This window comes from Myodes glareolus, chromosome 3, assembly GCF_982192425.1.
Source record: "Myodes glareolus chromosome 3, mMyoGla1.1, whole genome shotgun sequence".
Taxonomy (NCBI): domain Eukaryota; kingdom Metazoa; phylum Chordata; class Mammalia; order Rodentia; family Cricetidae; genus Myodes; species Myodes glareolus.
Window position 1 is genome coordinate 93169875 of NC_142028.1, and position 21513 is coordinate 93191387.

General features: G+C 40.7%; 1 protein-coding gene and 1 pseudogene across 7 annotated transcripts in view; both read right to left on the reverse strand.

Annotated features, from left to right (window-relative positions):
* Positions 1-21513, reverse strand: part of Patj (PATJ crumbs cell polarity complex component) — a 317812-nt gene that overhangs the window by 198545 nt on the left and 97754 nt on the right. For all 7 annotated transcript variants that reach the window (XM_085686293.2, XM_085686290.2, XM_085686292.2 and 4 more), the window contains exons 18-21: positions 20160-20369; positions 17788-17904; positions 15688-16092; positions 6905-7028 (exon numbers count right to left, since the gene is read on the reverse strand). In XM_085686293.2, the coding sequence (XP_085542419.2) occupies positions 6905-7028; positions 15688-16092; positions 17788-17904; positions 20160-20369 (856 nt within the window). The remainder of the gene's footprint in view (positions 1-6904; positions 7029-15687; positions 16093-17787; positions 17905-20159; positions 20370-21513) is intronic.
* Positions 13990-14333, reverse strand: LOC125412398 (small ribosomal subunit protein eS21 pseudogene; annotated as a pseudogene).

The window sequence follows — 21513 nt, forward strand, 5'->3', positions numbered from 1 at the left end:
CTTTTGGCCTTACCATCTTGTGACAGAGGTTCTCACAGAACTGGAAGCTCACCACTTCAGTTAGGCCAGTCAGAGTGTGCTCTGATCAGCCCATCTCAACTTTCCATGCTGAGATTACAAATGCATATGCCCAGCTTATTACAAAGATTTTGGAGATTTTAACTCAGGCTCTTATGCTTACAAAGCACGTTTACTCTCCCAGCAAGTCATCTCCCCAGTCTCTTACCTTTCTCCCTTTCTCCCTTTCTCCCTTTCTCCCTCCCTCCCTCCCTCCCTCCCTCCCTCCCTTCCTTCCTTTCTTTTTCTTTCTTTTTTGAGATAGTGTCTCACTATGTAGCCCATGGTAACCTTAGACTCATAAAGACCTATCTATCTCTGCTTCCCAAATCTTGGGATTAAAGGTATGCCCCACCATGCCCTGAAAAGATTTTGTTTTTTTCATTATGTGTATATGGGAGAATGTGTGTGCCCACAGAGGCTAGACGCCATTAGAGTCCCTGGAGCAAGGGTTATAGGTGACCCATTTGTGGTGAGTGCTGGGAGACAACTCTGGCCCTCTGTAAGAGTAGCAAGCACTCTTAACCACTTAGCCATATATCCACCTTTAATTATTCTTAATTTTTAAAATGTATTTTGTGTGTTTGAGCGGGGGGGGGGGATGGTGTACATGTGGCAGTCAGAGGACAACTTTCAGGAGTGGGTTCTCTACTCCATCTTGTGGAAGATCTTATGTTCTTGCTGCTGCATGAGCTTCCAAGCAATTCTCCTCTCTCTGCCTCCCACCTCATCACAGGAACACTGGGATTACAAAGGCATGCCAGTGCATCTGGTTTTTCACTTGAGTTTTGGCAATCAAACAAGTTTTCAGGATGAAATAGCAAGTGCTTTCACCCAATTAACCATTTTGCTGCTGCTGCGTGTGCACATGTGTCCTTCCTTTATTATCATCTGCATTGTTTATTTTGCATATGAATTTGTGTAGTGAGCATTCATGTATGCATGTTCACATGTGCGAACGTGCTTATGTGTTCATGTGTGGAAGCCTGAGTTTGATGCAGTGTTTTTCTTGATCACTCTTTACCTTGCAGAGTCTGGGTCTCTTTCTGAATCTAGAGCTCACTTTTACAGTTAGTGTGGCTACATAGCCTCTGAGGACCCCACTGTCATTGACTGCTAAGCACTGGAATTAAAGGGGGCTGCCACACCCATCTGGCTTTCACAAGGTTCTGAGGATCAGAACCTTGATCCTCACACTCGTGCAGCAAGCACTTACCCTCTGCACTATCTCCCTAGCCCCAGGCTCTTCTCTGTAATTTTGACTTCTATTTAGAAGGACACACAACCTTGAGGCATGTTGGTAAGGGGAGAGTAACAGATTTGGACTCCAGCAGGAGGCAGATTCCGTATGGGGCTTGGGATGTGTTTCAGTTGGTAGAATGGCTGCTTGGCAAGTGTGAAGCCCTGGCTTTGATCCCTAGCACCACACGAGCCAGCTGTGGGGTACACCTCAATAATCCAGAACTCAGGAAGGAGAGGCAGGAAGATCAGAAGTTCACAGTAATTCCCAGTTACATAGTTTGAGGTCACCTGGCCTACTTTCCAGAGAGCAGAGTAATTACAGACAGAAAAGCAGCATGGTTGAAGAGCTGACCATGAACAGTTCTGTGCAGAGTGAAGCAGGCCATGGGAAACCTAGCAAGGTTCAGCTGTGGGGAATTTTGCTGCCCAGGGAGGAGCCTGACTTTGCTGTGTCAAGAGCTTTCCTTAAAATCAGTGGGGACAGCCCCATGGGATTCATGAACCATTGATTGAAGCAATCTCCCTCTATAACACTCTTGTTTGTAATTGTATTCTTGAAGAAAATGTGAAATGTTGTAAATTATGAAGTGTTAGTTGAAAGCTCACACAAATGTAAGGACATGAAATTCTACTTCATAGGGTTGCATAACAATAAATAATGCAGCACTTATCCAAACGATATGAAATATGATACAGATTTTCATCAAGATTATTATTAGGGGCCATGCTCAGTGGGATGCTGCTTGCCACCAAGCCTTGAAATCTGAGTTCAATCCCTGGAACCCGTGTGACATGACAGAAGGAGAATACCGCCTCTGACTCCCCATGAACAAGCATGAGTGTGCACATACACAAATAAATGTGAAAAAAAATTGTTAAAGTTAATTGATTTGCATACTTGCCTAAAACATTTCTTTCAGAAGTTAAACAAGACATAATTTTTAAAAAGACTCAGTATGTTTTACTTGCCATTGTACAAAATGTGAGAAGGAGTTACAAGTGGTTGCAAGTTTCAAATTTAGGCAGTTGTGGTTCTCAAATATTCACTCATATGTGGAGTATCTACTACTTGCCAGAAACTGACGAAGAAACAACCAAGTGAACAAAAGCAACAGAGCTCCTGCTGCATGGAGCTAACGCTCTAGTGGGGAGAGGCGGAATGAGCAACTGGACAGGTGCTCAGAAGGCGTAAGTTCTCAGAAGAAAACCAAGCAATTTATAGTATAGAAAGTCATGGTGCCTTCAGGCAAATAGCCAGGAACTAAGAGAGTGGTAGGGACATTATTCAAGGCTTCATGTGAGCTAGGTACAGGAGACTGCATGAGGAAGTGACTTGATTCAAAAAGGATGGATCTCAAAGAGTATTTTAATTTGTCACCAAAACTAAAAGCACCGCTACTTAGAAACAGGTCAAACAGTATGGGAGCCAAAAGTAGGAGAGCTTTGAAACCAAAATATAACTGAAAGAAGTTTGCAATTGAAGCTTCTCCAGTAGATGCACTTGCCCTGCCTGCCCTGCCTGCCCTGCCTGCCCTGCCTGCCCCTCCTATTGTGCCCCTGCATGCCCAGGTCTGTCTTGTGGGCCCCACTATCCTCATTATATGCAGAGTTCTTACAGAGACAACAGGAAACCGATATGAAACCTCTCTCCCATCCTGAACTAGGCTGTCGGGCTAGGCTTCAAACAGTTTCCAACCCTTCTCCATGTTTCTGCCTGTCACACCCTAGTCCTCAGGCAGGTTATGCAAGTGATCTACCACTGTGCCTGTGCTTCAGCCTCCTGAGTTCTTTTATCTAATGGAGACCTTTATTCTGGACTCTCATAATTGCTTTATCTGTACCAGAATCCAAAATAGGGACCTCCCCTTCCTGAAATGTGTAAGACAGTCCAAAACATCACCCGTGTCCTCCTTTTGTTTGCTCAATAAAAGAATAACAAGGCAGACTGAGGAACTGTGGTCTGTTTAGAGGCCTGCACCCACATTAACATCGGTTTATTCATCATTACAGTATATCTAGGGACACAATATAAACTCTCAGCCACGCTGTCCTCATGTTTGTAAGATCATGAGGAATTTTATACCAGTTGCCTTCCTTGAATCTGTCTCTATCGTGTTTCAGAGGCTTGACTTACCAGAAAAGCAGAACTGACCTGTCAATCACAGACTCTGCACCATCTCCTCCTGCGAACATCAGCCACACTTCACCTTGAACAACCTCTTTAGTAAACGACCACTCCTATTGCTTTTGATCTTGTCCAGAGACTACAAATCTGGTCTAATCAAGTGGCAATGCAGCAAAGAGGGAGTGACTAGAACTCATGCTCAGTTGCCTTTCCCATCCCCAGACACTTCACTGCCAACTGCTGGGACCTCATTTCTGTGTGGTAGTCAAAGCGATGCCCGACAGCTCCATCGCCTGTGCACCTCAACTGAATGGATGGGAAAGCAGAGGTGGAGCAGAACCCCAGGCAAAGGCTGTAAGTATAGCAAAGGCTCCACTTGCCAAACAATTTCCCACAGTCGCTGTTCTGTTGTGCAAGTGAGTGCCAGTCAGCCACAACTTCTCAAGCCTGGTGCCCAGGCCATCTGACCACTGTTCCTCTCTTGTCTTTCGCTGGTACACAAATGCCCACTCCTCACCTCTTACAGTGCCTGTCACATTCTTTACAGAGCTGTCACCATGTGCTCAGAGCACCCACCCACCCACAAAACAGATTGTGTCCTGGAGGCCTATACAACTGTTAATCAATGGTCACAAAGGTTATAAGATCAAAGAGATTAAAAAAGGTTCCTAGAAGTTAATGCTTATAGAAAAGAAATGGGAAAAATTTCCCAAACCTTTATACTTGGTGAGTACAAGAGCAGAATGGTATGAAGAAAAAGCAAGAGGAGCTTGAGCAGAGAAAACAGGTGGTTGCAGAATTCAGCAAGAGAAACACGTAAGGTGATGTGTTGAACAATTACATGTGAGTAGCATGTTGCCTTCTCACTTGACAGATACTATTTCTGTGCACACTGTGGTAACAGAGGCAGTGACAAGCCTCACCCTCAGAAACTCAGCTAACAGCAAGAGACTGGTCTGGAAAGGGACCCAGAGGACAGAAACCCCTCTGGAGCAGGCAGCATGATGGAGAGGGAGCTGTTTCCTCCCTGGAGTCTTGGATTCCTCATTTAGAATTCATCTTCTTGCCTTTCATTATGAATTATGCTCGTTACAAGTTTGCTTTCACACTCCATGGAGAATGTGAGTATGCTAAAGAACAACATTTTGTTGATATGACTTTGCTGTTGTTTCTGTTTCTGTTGGTGATGCTCTATTACCACTGAGTTACAACAAAAGCCGAAAGTCACTATTTTGGATTAACCACAGGATCATGGATAGCCCTTTACACACAGGCTATCAACACATGATTTTAAATTAACTGTCCTACAAATCTGAGATTTCTTGTTACTGACAGAGTGCACAATTGAATACAAATCTGAATGGGGCTCAGAGCCTCTCAGATCTAATCTGACTTTACAACTGAGGAAAGAGGGGATTGAAGAAGCTACCAGGAGATTACCAGTTTAGTACAGAGGAGCCTGGTATTCAAACAGGGCCTGTTATTTGCTGAGTAAAATTCTCAAGAGAAAAATACAAAAAAGAACGAGATCAACTTAGTACACATGCTGCTGTGATGTGTGTCTGCCCATATCAATATCTTCTTAGCCCAGCACAGTGAGCACCAATCCAGTCATGCCTGTCACAGCACTCCCTGATGTATGTGCTTGTGAATGGTTTCTGAGCGAGGACGCGTCATGATACATAAATTTAACAACAGTCCCAAATGATATTGTCAAGAACAACCACCTAGGGCCTTGCAAAATTGGATGGTGTTTCCCCAACTCCTCTCTGAGAATCTACAGACAGTTGTTTGCAGGAAAGAGAATGTCATTTTCTTCAGTACTGTAGCCATTGAGGAGGTGTCCATGCTCCAATAAATAATGGCCCACCCATGTTTCTCTAAGAAAACTTAAAGAATTTTAATGAGTCACTGGGGAAAAAAAGTCATATAAGTAGAAAAGGAACAGTTGGAAAGAAGAAGAGGATCAACAGGAGTGAGAGGGGTACAAGAGAGTAATGGAGGTGAATATGACCAAAATCCATTACACATCTGTTTGAAATATCATTATATAATCCATTATGCATAATTAATACACACCAAAAATATTAAATGGTATAGAGCCTTTGAAATTAAGACCCAAAACCTGTGAGGAAAGTTTGCTTTCATGTACAGTCATGCAGACATAGAGTTGGAAGATTTGATCTAATGGTAATAAACAATAGAAGAGGGAGGGAGGGAGGGAGGGAGGGAGGGAGGGAGGGAAGGAAGGAAGGAAGGAAGGAAGGAAGGAAGGAAGGAAGGAAGGAAGGAAGGAAGGAAGGAAGGAAGGAAGGAAGGACACTATGGCTCCAAGCAGTGCTAAGACACTGATAAAATAGTAACAGTGAAAAGGCCAGTATGGTTTGTATACTCTTGTGATACACTGTGAACAAGTAAGTATCATTAATCAAAGAACGAAGGAAATGGGAAGAACTTTAAAAGGTAGATTTCCTATAGGTTGGGGAGAATAAAGCTTTATTTTCTCCCAGCTATGAGCCTGAAAAACTGCAGAGACTCATCTAATCATAGGGTTCCATAGTGCCTGCTCTGGGCATTCACAGGGGTAAACCAGCATCATCACAGCACAGCTTTCTCTAACTGCCTGCAGTCAGGGCTCCATTCTGTAGACGCCACCGAACACACTTGTGATCTCACACCAAACTGTCTCCCTTACATGTCTGATGTGTGCAGTGTTAACACAGAGAGCTTTTCCGAAAGCAAAATCTAACAGTGAAAAGCAGCACAGATCCTGAACAGCTCTGAGTCCCTGAGGTGGGGGCTGAATAGCCTTACCCATAATCTCAATAGTATAACAACAGCCAGCATTTCACTGTTGGAGGAATAGAAAAAATCTTTTAAAATTGAGGCTTCAAAAGTATATAAAAATTGCTATTCTAGAGTGGCAAAGAGAGGTATAATACGTTCAGAACTCTTTAATGGAACCTAAGTTATTAATGTACTAGAAACAACTGTAATTTATGATGAAGAAAATGCTTCATAAATGTTTAAAATATTCACCTCTTTATTAATATTTAACAGCCCATCCAATGAGCTAGCAATTCCACTTAATGGCATTGGAGACTTTAATATATATTAGAAGAGACGTAGTTCATGTAAGGGAGTAGTCTCCCTTCCAATCCTGCGGTGATAAAAAGCAGAATGAGGCATAGAATAAGCAGCCTTCCCAGTACACAGAAATTGAAAGATCCTGCTGAAATCTCAGCCAAAGTTGCTCTGAGTCAGACTAAGTGATAAACAGTTTTAAATTCAAAAGATCATAGTGAGGACATGGAAGGGATTGGAGGGAGAAAAGAGAAGGAAGAAACAATTTTATTATGTTTTAATTTCAAGAAATTGAAAACAGCATGATGAATGTAAATGTGACAGTACAATGCATCATATATAAAGCACAAGGACTGCAAATAATCTAACTTGTGTATAAGAAACAAACCCACAAACCTAAATCCAGGCTGCTGTTTGTTAGGGGATGAAGATGCTCCATTTCATCAAATCTGCCACGCTGACCATTTCCTTCAGAGGAGGGTATGGACTGCCGGGAATCAAGGCCAAATGTTTCTTCCATCTTGAAAGAAAGACAGCCAGAAATTCAGCATGATAAGAAGCAATGAGAACACCACAATGTTGTTCCCACCAGGCAGCAATACATGGAAAACTGGGACTGCAAGTGTCTGCACACACCATGTTCCCCGGGGGGTTATCCTGTCAGGAGCTGCACACACCATGTTCCCGGGGGGTTATCCTGTCAGGAGCTGAAAGCGCTGCATGAGCCCACACACAGATACCTGGATATTTAGTACGTTTTGGTTTTAAGCATTAACAAATGGATATAAATGAACATATTCCAGAGCAGACAAATAAAAGACCTGGCCAGCAATCAAGTCAATTGGTCCTATATAGCATCCTGGATGTGTTCTTCTGACACCACAATGCCGCTGCTATCTCTCAGCTTTGGCTCCATTTCCCTAGCACTCTTGGTTTGTTTTGTTGCTCTAGTCACTCCTCCCCCCCCAAGATTGGGTCTCACCTAGTTGTCCAGTCTGGCCTTGAACTCTCAATCTTCCAACAACTGGATTATAGGTTCACACCAGATGCCTATCATGTGGAATGGCCCAAAACAGAACTTCAAGACTGACAAACACTGCTGATGACATAGTGTCCTTCTCTCCCATCTTCCCTTTACAGCATGCCTTTTACAGATTTTTAAAGTTATATTCTGTTGCAGTGCTATAACACTTGTGTCTTCCTGAAAGTTCTATGCTAAATCTAAATGCTCAAAGGGGTTAAATTGTGAGATACAGACTTTAAACTGAAGACAACTGAAACACAGCAGGTACAAAAGGATAGCTTTGACTCTGCAGCTGTTTCTTACGAGAAGACAGAATCAGAATCCCCTTGTGAAAGACATTCTCCATGAAGGAAAAGAGAAAGCAACATCTTCATCTTCAAGCATAAAAATCGGAAACCTTAAGCCTCCCCCTAACACTAAGTTATACTTTCACAACATATTATTTATTGGCAACTCCATATTTCAGTAACTGACTCTATAGCTTCTTTAGTTCCTCTCTTATGGGGCTCCCGTGCTATAAGTACGTATGCTTTTCTCTTGTTGATCTATCTTAATGCACTTTAACTTCAGGGCTCTGCACAGTTGGAAACAGGATTTGTCTGTCCCCACAGCTCCTAAGCAGAGGTTCTAGGAGGCAGGCCTCCAGCAAGGTGATCAGGTCATGGAAGCCAAGCCTTTATGAAGGAAATTGGAGACCTAAAAGAAAAGGCCCAATGAAGATTTCTAGATGACTCCTTATAGAAACTTCTACTTATAATTGAGCCCTTCCCAAACATCGAAGAACTGACACATTAGCCTTAGATCTCTCAGCCTCCAGAAGGTAAGACATAAATTCCTGATGTTAAAAAGTCTGTTCAGTAAATGGTGTGTTTGTTATAGCAGCTCACAGACACAGATATAGAATATAAATCGTCATAAATTTCTGAGTATAAATTAAAAGTTTATACTCGCTATATAAATATATTTAACTAATTTAAGTGAATAGCATTTTGTAAAAAACATGTTTGGTTTTACCTTTTGCATTCAGAGTTGAGCTCTATAAGCCTAGATAACCTAAATTTGTGATCCTCCCATCTCCAACTCTTGACTGTTGGAATTACAAAAATGTACCACCATGCAGGGTACCACTGTTTTTTACTGTTGGAGATTTTAGATTTTGACGGTTCAAATAAAAATAGGAAGTGTGTATGTATGTATGTGTGTGTATATATATATATATATATATATATATATATATATATATATATATATATATATATTTGAGACAGAGTTTCTCCGTAGCTTTGGGGCTTGTCCTGGAACTAGCTTTTATAGACCAGGCTGATCTCAAACTCATAGAGATCTGCCTGCCTCTTACTCCTAAGGGCTGGGATTAAAGGAGTGTGCTATCACCGCCTAGCCAGAAGTTTAGATTTTCTAATGATCTAATTTCTATATAATTATAATACTCAGACTTCAGTGACAGAGAAGGAACACCGATGAAATGCTAGGCTAATTCCTGGCAGCTTACCCAAACAAAACAAATCATGGTAACACACAGCCCAGTGGAGCTGACAATGCACCAGGCAACTCAAATATTACATGGAGGTGACAAGAAGTAAGGTGTGATTATCTGTCTGACTGAAATAAAAGAAGCAATAATTTCTCAGAGAGGAAAACAAGGAGATGGAAGGCAGTAGTTAAAAAGAAAGGAAAATATTTTGCAATATTTGATAGGGTCAGTGGCAATTCTATTAATGGTAACTGGTAAGCAAGAAAAACCATCCCAAATCTGGATTTCAGTAAAGCAGATTTGAAATTTTATTATGTTTATTTTATGTGTTTGGGTGTTTTGCCTGCATGATCTGTGCACCTTGGTGCCTGCCTAGTAGGTACTGAGACTGAACACAGATCCACTAGCAGAGCAACCAGTGCCCTTAACTGCTAAACTACCTCTCCAGCCCTCAGTAAAGCAAATTCGAATGGTTGAATCTTTAGAAAATTGAATTTGGGTTTTATATAAACAGAGAAAAAAATGAATATATTGTCATTCTGGTAAATAATCCTGAAGCAAAAAAAAAAAAAAAACAACCACAAACAAACATAAAAAAACAAGAACTTTAAAAAATGGGCAGATGGTTGCATTGTAGGTTTCTGCACAGAACATATTGGGTCAATGAGCACATAAAAACATGCTTAACATTACTAATCACTAATTAATGAAATTCAAATCAAAGTCATAATAAGGTAGATGTGGTGGTGCACATCTGTAATTTCAGCTCTACACCCCAACACTCAAAGAAGTGTAAGGCAAGAGAATGTAGAACTCACAGCCAGCCAGAGTGCTGTTTTAAATCTGAAATGTCCTTACGAGCCATTAAGGCCTTAAGGAGGCAGGCCCTGGCTGACAACAGCTGATCACTAGGGAGGAGTCTCCAAGGGCTCCAGTCACCTCTGGTTCTAGCCAGTGTTTTCAGTTCCCTGTTCACACCACCACTGAACAAGTTTCTCCCACATGTTCCCGCCACCAAGAACTGTTCTCACCATTGTGCTTCCCTGCTATAATAAATAGGTAGAAATAGCTCTGAAACCACGAGCCAAAGCAAACCTCTTAGATAGAGGTGTCTATCCTCTCCCAGGACAAAGGTCAGTAACTAACGCACTGCCTCCACCTCCCAAATGAGGGGATTACAAGCACCTGGCTCATATACCCCATGTCCCACCATGCTCAACTATTCCCAACACATTCCTAAGTGTCACCTTCATTCACACCAATGCTTTACATGCCCCACAAACATGCAGATCTCATTTGTCAACTCTGCAGTAATTCAGGCAGGGCACTTCTGCCAGAATACTTGCCTACTAAGCATTTCCACTAATAAACTGGACCAACTTCTGCTTTACGACTTCAAGTCCACGAATTTCATATTCAATAGACTGTAATTGCAATTTCTCTCTTTTAAAAACCTGCCTTGGAGTACTTGAAAATGCTTACTGGTCACTGTGACCTGTGCACTTTCACAGTTATGCTGTTACTCCCAAATAAACACCAGGATCCTTTGGAGAATTTCCAATTGTGATTTAGACTGGCAACCTACGAGAACTGAAAACAAAACTTGAAGAGGTATTTATTCATACACTAATACTTCTAGTAACATTATCCATGAACAATAAGAGTGGAGGAGTGGAGCCACGGCTCTACTTAGGGCTGGACTGATCAACCTAGGCTTTTCCTGAGGCTTTTCCTGAGATGGGAGAAGAAACCCATCTCCATCTTTAAAACCAAATTATGACTGGCAAAGCTGGTAATGGCCTGAAGCCAGGGCCTTGGTGGAACTGTGGCTTCAGATCCCAAGAACCCAACCAACCTACTGCATTTGGCTCTGGTTATCAGTCCCCAGATTGCTGTGTGCTTAATTTATAATGCTCTTGAGATACCCTGTGTTGCCTTTGTGCAACATTGTTTAATTAGCTTCCTGCTGACTTAGTCCCTTTGTATGGTACACTGCTTTCCCTATCCCATTTCTGCCCTAGAAATAGTAATAAACTAGTTGGGTCTGAGATATAGCTTGTACAAGACGTCCCAGTCCCAGACTTTCTTATCTTCTCTATTTTCTATCCTTACCTTCTGATCTCATTGTCCTCTTTCTCAGGATCCTGTCACTCAACAACCTCCTGGTCCTGTTCATGGCTCAGCAGCTAAAAGCATCACAGCTCTTAGAGGACCCGGGTTCAATACCCAATACCTATGTGGAAGTCTAAAATGTGGCACATGTGTGAACATTCTCAGAAACTGTGAGTTGCTACAAACATGACCTTAAGGTAAAGATATCACGTATTTTGAAGATACAAAAAGATCCCTTCTTTAGAACTTTCCTCACATGACTGAAAGCAACAGCTTCTGCTAGCTGGTGATACGTGCCTATGAGCTCAGCACCTGAGAACCAGAGCTAAGCTGATTTCAAGGCTGGTAACAGCCTGGACTACACAGGAAGACCCTGTCTCAAAAAGGGCAAAGGCAGGGGGGAGGGGATGGCAAGAAGCCACTTGTGGGAAATGAGCTGTCATATGTCAAGGCAACTGGATTTACGCCCAGAAATAACAGTAGGCTAATACACATGCATGCCTAAAGATGGTAGCACCTTCTGTGGGATAAGCTCTTGGACACTGTAAAGATTTGCCACTCATATTGGCTTAATAAAACACTGATTGGCCACTAGCTAGGCAGAAGTATAGGCGGGGCAACCAGACTAGGTGAATTGTGGGACGAGGAAAGGCAGAGACATAGTTGTGAGCAAGATGCAGAGGAAGCAAGATGAGACTGCTTTACTGAGGGCTGTTGAGAAGGCTCAGCAGTTAAAAGTACTCGCTGCTCTTCCAGAGGACCTGGGTTCAATTCCCAGCACCTACAAGGCAGCTCACAACACCCTCACACAGACATTCATTTAGGCCAAACATCAATGCAAATAAAATAAAAAAGAAATAGAGAATGCTTCACTGAGAAAAGGTACCAAGGCATGTGAGATAAGAATTAAGGGTTAAGTTGTAAGAACTAGTTAGTAATAAGCCTGAGCAAACAGTTTTAAGTCTCTGCATGTTTATTTGTGACTGAATGGCTATGGAACCAGGCAGAACAGAAACTTCCGTCTACAAGCACCACTGACACCTAAAGAAATAAATGCTGCCACAAATTTCCACATCTCAGGATTGTCCCCTAAAAGTTCATTTGTGTTTCCTAAACAAACTTATTTGTTCTTCCTACAGAAACCTTTCCTTGATCTCTGTTAATGTCTTCTCTCACTTTAACTAATATTCTCCTAGGTCTGACCTGAAAAGGGCAGAAATAAATATTTCCTACTGAGACATGCAGGGTAAATTATTCTGCCTTAATGAGGATGTCTGACATATACTGCGACATGAATGAACCAGAAGGAGCTTATGATAAGCAAAACAAGCCAGACATATAATGATAATGTTCACAACTTCCTGTCTTTTTTTGTTTGTGACACAGTTTCTCTGTGTAGCTTTGGAACCTGTCCTGAAATTTGCTCTGTAGACCAAGCTGGCCTGGAACTCCCAAAGATCCACCCGTCTCTGCCGGCCGAGTGTTGGGATTAAAGGCGTGTGCCACCACTACCCTTTGTAATAGTCAGTTCTTAAACAGAAGACAGAATTACAGTTAGTGCCAGGGAACAATGGGCAAGGGGAGAGCACTTATTGTTTGGCGGTCTCAGTATTTCTAATGGGGTCCTAGGATGGACAGAGATGGTGGCTACACAACAGTATTTAATGCCACCAACCTATATGCCAAAAAGGTACAAAACATAGACATTAAAACAATTTGGGTTTTTTTTGGGGGGGTAGTCCAGAAACTTTGATGATTCACCTTTTACGTAAAATAAGAATATATGGGTAGTGGAGGATTAACATTTGAATTTCTTGGGTATTATTTGTATATTACAAATAAGGCCTTACAAAGTCTATCACTACTGAGAAGCAAATAAAGATCCAAAGCCTACTCTGCCATCACTGTAGAAGGGAATTAATGCCAAGTGAGAACGTGAAATAATTTGAAGAAAATCAAGAGGTAGTTTTTCAGAATATATTAGAGCTGAATTAATATTCATTAATATGTCCTATAACATTAATTCATATAATTCAATGTGAGAAGAGGTAAAAACTTAACATTTTACAGATTTTGAAATATGAATGGTTAAGTGTAAATACTATAAACACTTATTTGGTGATTTTAATCTATAACCTTAACAGTTTATCTATGAAAATGGACCAGTTCTTCAGGCTAATTTTTATTTGGAGGTCTAAGTTATTCTTTCTATATAAGAAAATGGTTATAATAAGCAAGAATGCCTGAATTAGGGAGGGAAACAAGACAGAAGCCAGGCAATGCGCTGGTTTCAATAAGGACGTCCCAAGGCTCAGATGGTTGAATATTCATCTGATCCCTTTTTGGTAGTGCTGTGTGGGTAGATTTAGGCCTTGCTGTGGGCGAGCTTTCAGGTTTCCAAGTCTGGTGCCATTCCCAGTACACTCTCTTGAAGCCTAAGATCGAGGCCATCAACTTTCCAGTCAGATGGGTCTGGGCTGTGTCTAAAGCTAGGTGAGTGTGAGCCAGGGAGAAGGCCAACGAGCAGTATTTCTGCTGCAGTTCCTGCCTTGATTTCCCTCAATGATGGACTGTAGCCTGGAAATACATGCAGAAACAAACATTTCCTGTTCTAGGCTGACCTTCGTTAGTGTGTTTTATCACAGCAGTCAAAAGCAAACTAACAAGTATAAATTAAAGAACTGCTGTATCTCAAACAAGCTACATAAAAATGAAGACAATGTACTTGGGAAAGTGTTGAATGATCTGAAAGTGACTGTTGTGAACAGAGATAGGCATTAAATATATACTGAAATACTTTGAATGAAATTATAATTAAAGATGCATATATGCAAAAATTTAACCCAATACAACTTTTTTTTTTTTTTTTTTTTTTTTTTTTTTTACTTTTCCTCACTTTTATTTATGACATTTCCCCCAATTTCTTCTGGTCAAAAGTTCTTGGAGACAATTCCATCAGCTTTAGCCAATCGGAGAATAGAATCATCTGACTCGCCCATCCTGCGAATGGCCCCGCAGATAGCGTAGGTTTTAAACTGGCCATTAAACCGACCTGTGACCCTGTCAACCTCGGCCACGTTCATCTGGATGGACGCGTGGTCCTTGGTACCAATGATGCGGTTGCTCGCGGAGCATTTCTGCGGCACTTACAGGTCCACGAACTCGCCGGCGTCGTTCTGCATGTCGAGGTCCTGCCTGCTCGCTAGGCCGCGGGAGCGCAGAAAGGTCCCAATACAACTTTTAAGATATGAATGTTTGACTAAATGTATGGAGTAAACATTCTGAATATTTATTTTTGTATTTTTTTTCCTTGTCTCGAAAGGGACCAATATTTCAAACTGTCTTTTATTTAGATAAATAAATTTCTTTTTATGGGAAAAAGCAGCCACAGCAAGAATGTGTGCACAAATTCAGTAATCTCTAATTCTAGTATGCTGTGTATTATGAATATTCAGAATGAAGCTGAGCATTTAGGATCCAGGGAAGGGCTGGCAAAGAGAGAAAGCCATTGTCACTGGAGTATACCACACACACAGAAAGGGATCAGACTGAGCACAGGGAGCAAGGGCCTACGTGAGAGCACAATACCAGCATGGCTTTAAAAGATGCCCTCTAGGGCAGGTAAGGTGGCTCAGTGGTTAAGAGCACTTTCTGGTCTTGCAGAGGATCCTGGTTTAATTCCCAGAGTCCACATGACAGCTCACAAGCATCTGTAAGTGCAGTTCCAGGGGATCTGACATCCTGTCGAGCCTCTCCATGTAACAGTCATGGGCATGGTGCACATATATACATGCAGGCAAAATACCTATGTACCCAATAAAACTAAAACTGAACTAACTAAATAAAACTACCATATATAGTAAGTTTCTTCTCATTTGTTTGAAAATTAATTCAGGCCAAAAAATAAACAAATTAAAAAAACATTAAAAAATTCAACAGACAACTAATTAACTATAATTTTATTTAAAAATCAAGTTTACTGTTAATATAATAGTAAGGATAAACCTATTAAAAGGTAATGCTTCTTGCCAAGTTGTAAACAGGCACAGTCACAAACCTGAAAGTAACTATCTGGCACACACTACTGATGCATCACAAACAAGCACGGAGAATGCTGTGGCCAGCACAGATATAAACAATAATACACTTTGAGCTCATTTTCCCTTGATTTGCCCTGACAAATATACTACATAAGAAACATATTGCCATGTTTCCCTAAGAGAATTTAAAAGAAAATCTTAATGATTGAAAGAACTCTTGATTGAACTGAGAAATTAGAAGAAAAATGTGTTACACACACACACACACACACTCACACACAGAACAGTGAAAAACCACTCAACCAGCACGGTAACCACAGCTCACAGATTGCAGAGAAGTGATGTAATATGAATAGGATGACTTCATGTGCTCACTACACTCTTGGTAGTGCATCTTGTACGTCATCCTAGCTTACAAAGCCCATTTCCTTTCTACTTTATCTGTGGAAGTAACATGAGTAAGGGAGGGTCAGAGCAGGGAGGGAATGGAGGCTGAGTAGCAAAGTCATACCATGTCTGCAGTGTTGTAGCTGCACTGCTGCATTTCCTGGGAATATAAACTCTGCCCAGACTCTGGATCGTGACACTCAGGTGCTTCATCTTCTGAGAGGCTAGCATGCAGCCACTGTGTGCCAACCTGGAGTTCCTGCCTGGAAGGTGCATGCCTGGCCTCCTGAATGTGTGGTAGTGGGTGTAACTCCATGGCCCGGAGGTGATCTTGATAGAGTTCATATTCCTCATCTACAAGCATCTCTCTTTCCTCGCCCCCTCCCTCCAGTGGAGGGCTCAAAAATTCATGCATTTCCCAGGCTTCGGAGCTGGTGTCCATTTCTTTTTGTTGGAACTGCAGAGACTTTCCCATATCTAAAAATGGTTCATCCACAAGTTCTTCAAGATATGGCTCATCTCTAAATCCCTGTAAATAAAAGTTTATAAAAAAAAATGTTAAGTTCCACTTGTCTTAAAGTTGTACGATACACCTCAACCTGAAAAAGTGTCAACCTAACTGCAGTACAGTGCCTTAGTCAATGCATGATCAAAGCCAGCTGAGCTTCTGCATCACCAAACAAGAAGCTGCAGTTCATTGTGCATGGCTCAGAAATTAGATGTGGAATAAAGAGGCATAAGCCTGCATTGCCAAGGTGAACTGATAGCTCCATCATGTAATAACTAACTACCCAACAGTTCTCCATCATCAGGAGATATTTAGGCTAAAATGCTGTACCAAATACGCAACTCGTCCCTAACACAAAATGTAACTCATGAATGCAAAGTCACTTCATACTTAGGACAACCAAGACTGAAAAGTTCACTGTGGTCAAGCCTAAGAAACTCAAAAGAAGTGAAAATGTTCAAAGCACATTCTCTTTTATTTTTGGGTAGGATTATTCTACTGTTGAGCTATACCTTTAGCTCTTAAAAACAAAACAAAACAAAAATGTTCTTAAATGAAATACAGCACTATATGTCTCAAGTACTTTGAGTATAATTTGTTTTTAATAAGACAAAATACAGAAACAAGATTTTTTACCTACACTGAGAATATGATAAAGAGGAATGAATATAGTGTGGTTTTTGCTGAGCCTCTGTCCTAACTCTAGTGAGCCTATGGCTGTTGAGCACAGAGGCCTAATCCCCTGTAGATCAACACTCATTCCTACTATAAGCCCCACCCATTAAGAACTACCTAATGTAAATTCCTACAATCAACCTGCCCCTCTATTTTCTTCTTATAACTCAACACCACATGGTGAAGCTTCATACTGAAACACTGAACTAATACTGCAATGTGATTCAAAACAATCAGAGATACAGGATATATCCGAAAATATTATGATTATAATATTTTAACACAGTGTCTAAACTTTTAAAAGTGTGATGGACATTATGAGACTGCCTATCAGCCTGAGACACTGTTACATATATGTCAGGAATGTTACTAAACAATTGTTATCAAGTAAAACAAAGAATACAGTAGACTTTAGGAATAGAAGGGGAAGCTTAACATATACTGTCTATGATTACGGTATCAAAGAGGGATGAGTAGATACTTTGGAAAGTATTCAATTATGAAGTTGCATGTTTAGCTACATTTTCTATGACATTTTACATGGATGTCAATTTTCAATGATATATTCTTTCTCCCGAATTTTAGGTTTATAATAGTGCATAAAAATGTTTGTTCTTTTAAACATGTTTTATTAATTTGGGTGGAGAAAGGTGTGTGCCTCAGCACATGTGTGGAGGTCTGAGGACAACTTGTGGGTCTCACCTTTCTTCTTTTACCTTGTAGGCTTCAGGAATGAATTCAGGTCAGGTTTGGTGGTAAATGCCATAACTGAGCCATTCTGCTAACCCCAGTGTTTGTTTTTTGAAAATGTCTTATATCTTCTGTCATTTAAATTGACAATGTAAGACTAAATTAAAAATTTAAGTTAAAAAATACTAATTAGAGAGAAGGAAGCTGGTCGGGCATATAAGTGATTACAGAGATGGGGGCAAGTATTTAATTTGTAACTGTTTAGCTGAGTGAATGGGGACAACTTGTGTCTTTATATTAACTTTAACTTACAAAAAAATCATTGAAAAGGCAAATAAATTTAGCAAATACCTGGGGTGCCTCAAGGATTAAAGATGAATGTATGTCATCAACAGCTTCTGAAGGCTCATTGTTGTCTTCATTGTTGTTTGAATGTAAAATAAAACAACTTCCTTCCTTCTCACCTTCCTGAAAATAAAAATCAGTTTATGATCAAGAAAATTCTTCAGTTTTAATTTCTCTTCAATAGTTCTCATCCAGTGCAATCACTCAACAACGTCTATGCAAATGTGAACAAGGCAAACTTTCACTCACAATGGAAAGACTATGAATGAACCTTAGGCCAAAACTGATCCACGGAAAAGGTTTTGCAGATACAGCTATGACGTCATCTCTGTGCATAGGCTTAGGGGCTTAACACTAATGTGCTAGTCATTAACAGGTACTCTAAGAGAAGGCACCTTTCTGCTGAGGAAAGGGCTCAATCAGCACTAGTCACTCTATAGTTACAAGTCCAGAATCTGACATTCTCAATTACCACTCCATGTAATCCCCAGCAAGGTAGGTGTGAGGCAAAAAGGCCTCATGGTGCACAGCCTTGGAACCACAAAGAAAGCTCTACAGCCAAGAGTTCCAGATCAGTGTGGTCTGCCTAGTGCCAAAGACACAGTGTATAGTAAATGCTCATTTAAAATTAGATGAAAATAATCAAGTATTTGTTTTACACTGAGAACCTCAACAACAAAATGTTGAGGAACCAACAGACAAGAGCAGTAACATGAAACCATAAGCACATCAAACCATAAGATGATGTCAAGACAGTCTGACTAGAACAATTGTCAGTACTAGGGGTCACCAGACATGCTGATGACCAATGGTGACTGGAAAGTATAAAAAACTTCTCCACAGGGCAGTGGTGGGGCACGCCTTTAATCCCAGCACTCGGAGGCAGAGGCAGGTGGATCTCTGTGAGTTCAAGGCCAGCCTGGTCTACAAGAGCTAGTTCCAGGACAGATTCCAAAGCTACAGAGAAACTCTGAGTCGAAAAATCAAAATAATAATAATAAAAAAATATCCCATACAAAAAAATATGGTTTATGAATTTTAGTTCATTGTACCTAACATCATTCTAAAATAGTAGTTCCTAACATATGGGCTGAGACCCATTTGGGGTCAAAGGACCCTTTCACATATCAGATATCTGGCATATCAGATATTTAGATTATGATTCATGACTGTAGCATTACAGGTGTGGAGCAGCAACAAAATAATTATGGTTGGTGGTGACAACAACGCATACAATTGTGTTAAATGGCCACAGCATTGGGAAGGTTGAGAACAACTGCTCTAAAATTAAAATGCAAAATTATTTATTTTCACTTACATATAAGGAGTATGAATAGAACTTAGGAGTCTGTTTTAGAAACCTGAAGGTACTATGGTAATACAAGTGGCAGAACCAAGGTTAGACATGCCAGCAGTGAGCAATCACTAACTGTCACATCTGATGACATTGCCTTTATTCCTGAAACTTGCTGATGTACGTCAAGGACATTAAGAAACTTGCAACTGCTTACTGCTCTTTCAAAACAAGAGTTTGATTCCCAGAGCCCACATAGGGTGGCTTACAATCACCTCTAAATATAGCTCCAGGTATTCTGATGCCCTCCTCTGGCCTCTGTGGGCACTTCACTCACATGCAAAAACACACACCTGTACACTTAAATAAAATAAATCTGAGTTTAAAAAAATTATAAAAGAAAAACAAAAGAAACTTGCATAGAAGCAGAGACTGTGCATTTGTTTCCCGGCTGCCAAGACCCAAATAATCACACAGAAACTATATTAATTTCAACATTGTTTGGCCAACAACTCAGCTGTATTTCTAGCTAGCTCTTATATCTTAAATTAACCTATTTCTATTATTTTGTGGAGCACCATGAGGCTGTGGCTTATCAGTAGGTTCCAGCATCTTTCTCCTTTGGCAGCTACACGGTGTCTGCTTGTTGCAACCTTCTTTCTCTCTTCTATACCTCTGTTCAGATTTCCTGCCTGGCTTTACCCTGCTAAGCTACTGTCCAAAACAGTTTTATTCATGGTGATACACAGAAGAATATAAATGGGTTAATTTAAGATGTAAGGGCTACCTAGGAATACACCTAAGCTATTGGCCAAACAGGGTTGTAATTAATATAGTTTCTTTGTGATTTTTCAGGTCTGGGTGACCGGAAATGAACAAGGAGTCTCTGTTTACACTTGCATGAGGTCACACACATAGGAAGCAATGTGGGACAGCTTTCGCATCCAGATATATCTGCTTCCCCTAGTCCATGTTCTATACTGCACTAGTTTTATATCCCTTATTATTCAAACTTTATATTTGAGAAATAGAGTTGCTAACTACTGCATTGTTATTACTTATATTAACTGAGTTCAAAACTTACCACCAAAGGCTTACAGATGCCAAGGTGCACAGCACCTGGGGGCACAGCCGTCAACACTTCGACAGCCTCAGCAAGTGTGGCATTGTCCAAAGAGAACTCATTGACAGAGACAAGGCGATCTCCCGGTAAAATTTCTCCACTTCTTTCTGCTACACCATCTGCTACCAAGGACCGAATCACAATTACTGAGCGTGTGGGATCCAAGGGGTCCTAGAAATTAAATGAAAGAAAGTCAGATCCCTGAAAATAACTATGCAGGTTTAAGAAAGCTTACCTTTAACAAATCTGATTTGTTTATCTCATGTGGTCAGCACTCTGCTGACACTCTATAGAGGTTTAAATTAATGAAAACATCACTCTATATATCCTATAACATCAGCTTATATCAAAGTGAAGATATAAACTTAACAGTTTCATCTGCTTTTCTGTGTGCTCAATACATGTAAATTTGTTCTTTAAACATTCGGTGACTGACCACAAGAGATCTGGGTACACTTAGGAAAGATTCTCTGACACTTTCAAGCCATAATTATACTGTGGAACAAATCCATGGCTATCTATGACTCCCCCTATATATAGGCTCTAAGAGGAGAATAAAGTGGAAAAGAAAACTCCATCATTCAACTGAGAATATACAACATCCTTCGAGGAAGCCCCTTAAGCTCAGAAGGAGGAGGAGGACTAAAAGGAGAAGGAAAAGGAGAAGGAAAGGGAGAGGGAAAGGGAGAGAGAGAGAGATAGAGATAGATAGATAGAGAGAGATATCATTTTAAAAGTGTATTTAGGAGTTGGAGAGATGATTCAGCAGCTAAGAGCACTTACTCCAAAATCACAGAAACAGGGTTTGAAGCACAGTACGTACATAGCAAGTTGAATGTTGCTGAAAATACCTATAACCCCAATTCCAAGTGGGGCAGATACAGGAGGATTTCTGGGGTTTGCTGACTTAGTCCAAGATTTAAGGAAAGGCCTGTCTCAAAGAAAAAGGCAAGAGTGACAGAGGAGGGTACCTGGCACCTTCTTCTGGCCTCTGAAACGTGCACAGGTGTGTGTACCTTACCTACATGTACACTCATATGACACAGACCCCACACATACAAAAATGAATAAATTTCAGTGGCAAAGTGCTTGCCTGGTATGAGATTAGCTTCAACACAATCAACAACAGACATACATGTATGTGCTTACAGTATATTTTTTTACAGTATATATTTTAAAATAATACAAATTATCACAAAGCTTAGTGGCCTGATAGGAATGATTTCAATATACATGAAGGGAATTCGTGAACAAGCCAACATGAAGGTTTCTCATCCAGTGGGGGAAGCCTGTACTCTTTTATTTGAGCATAGAA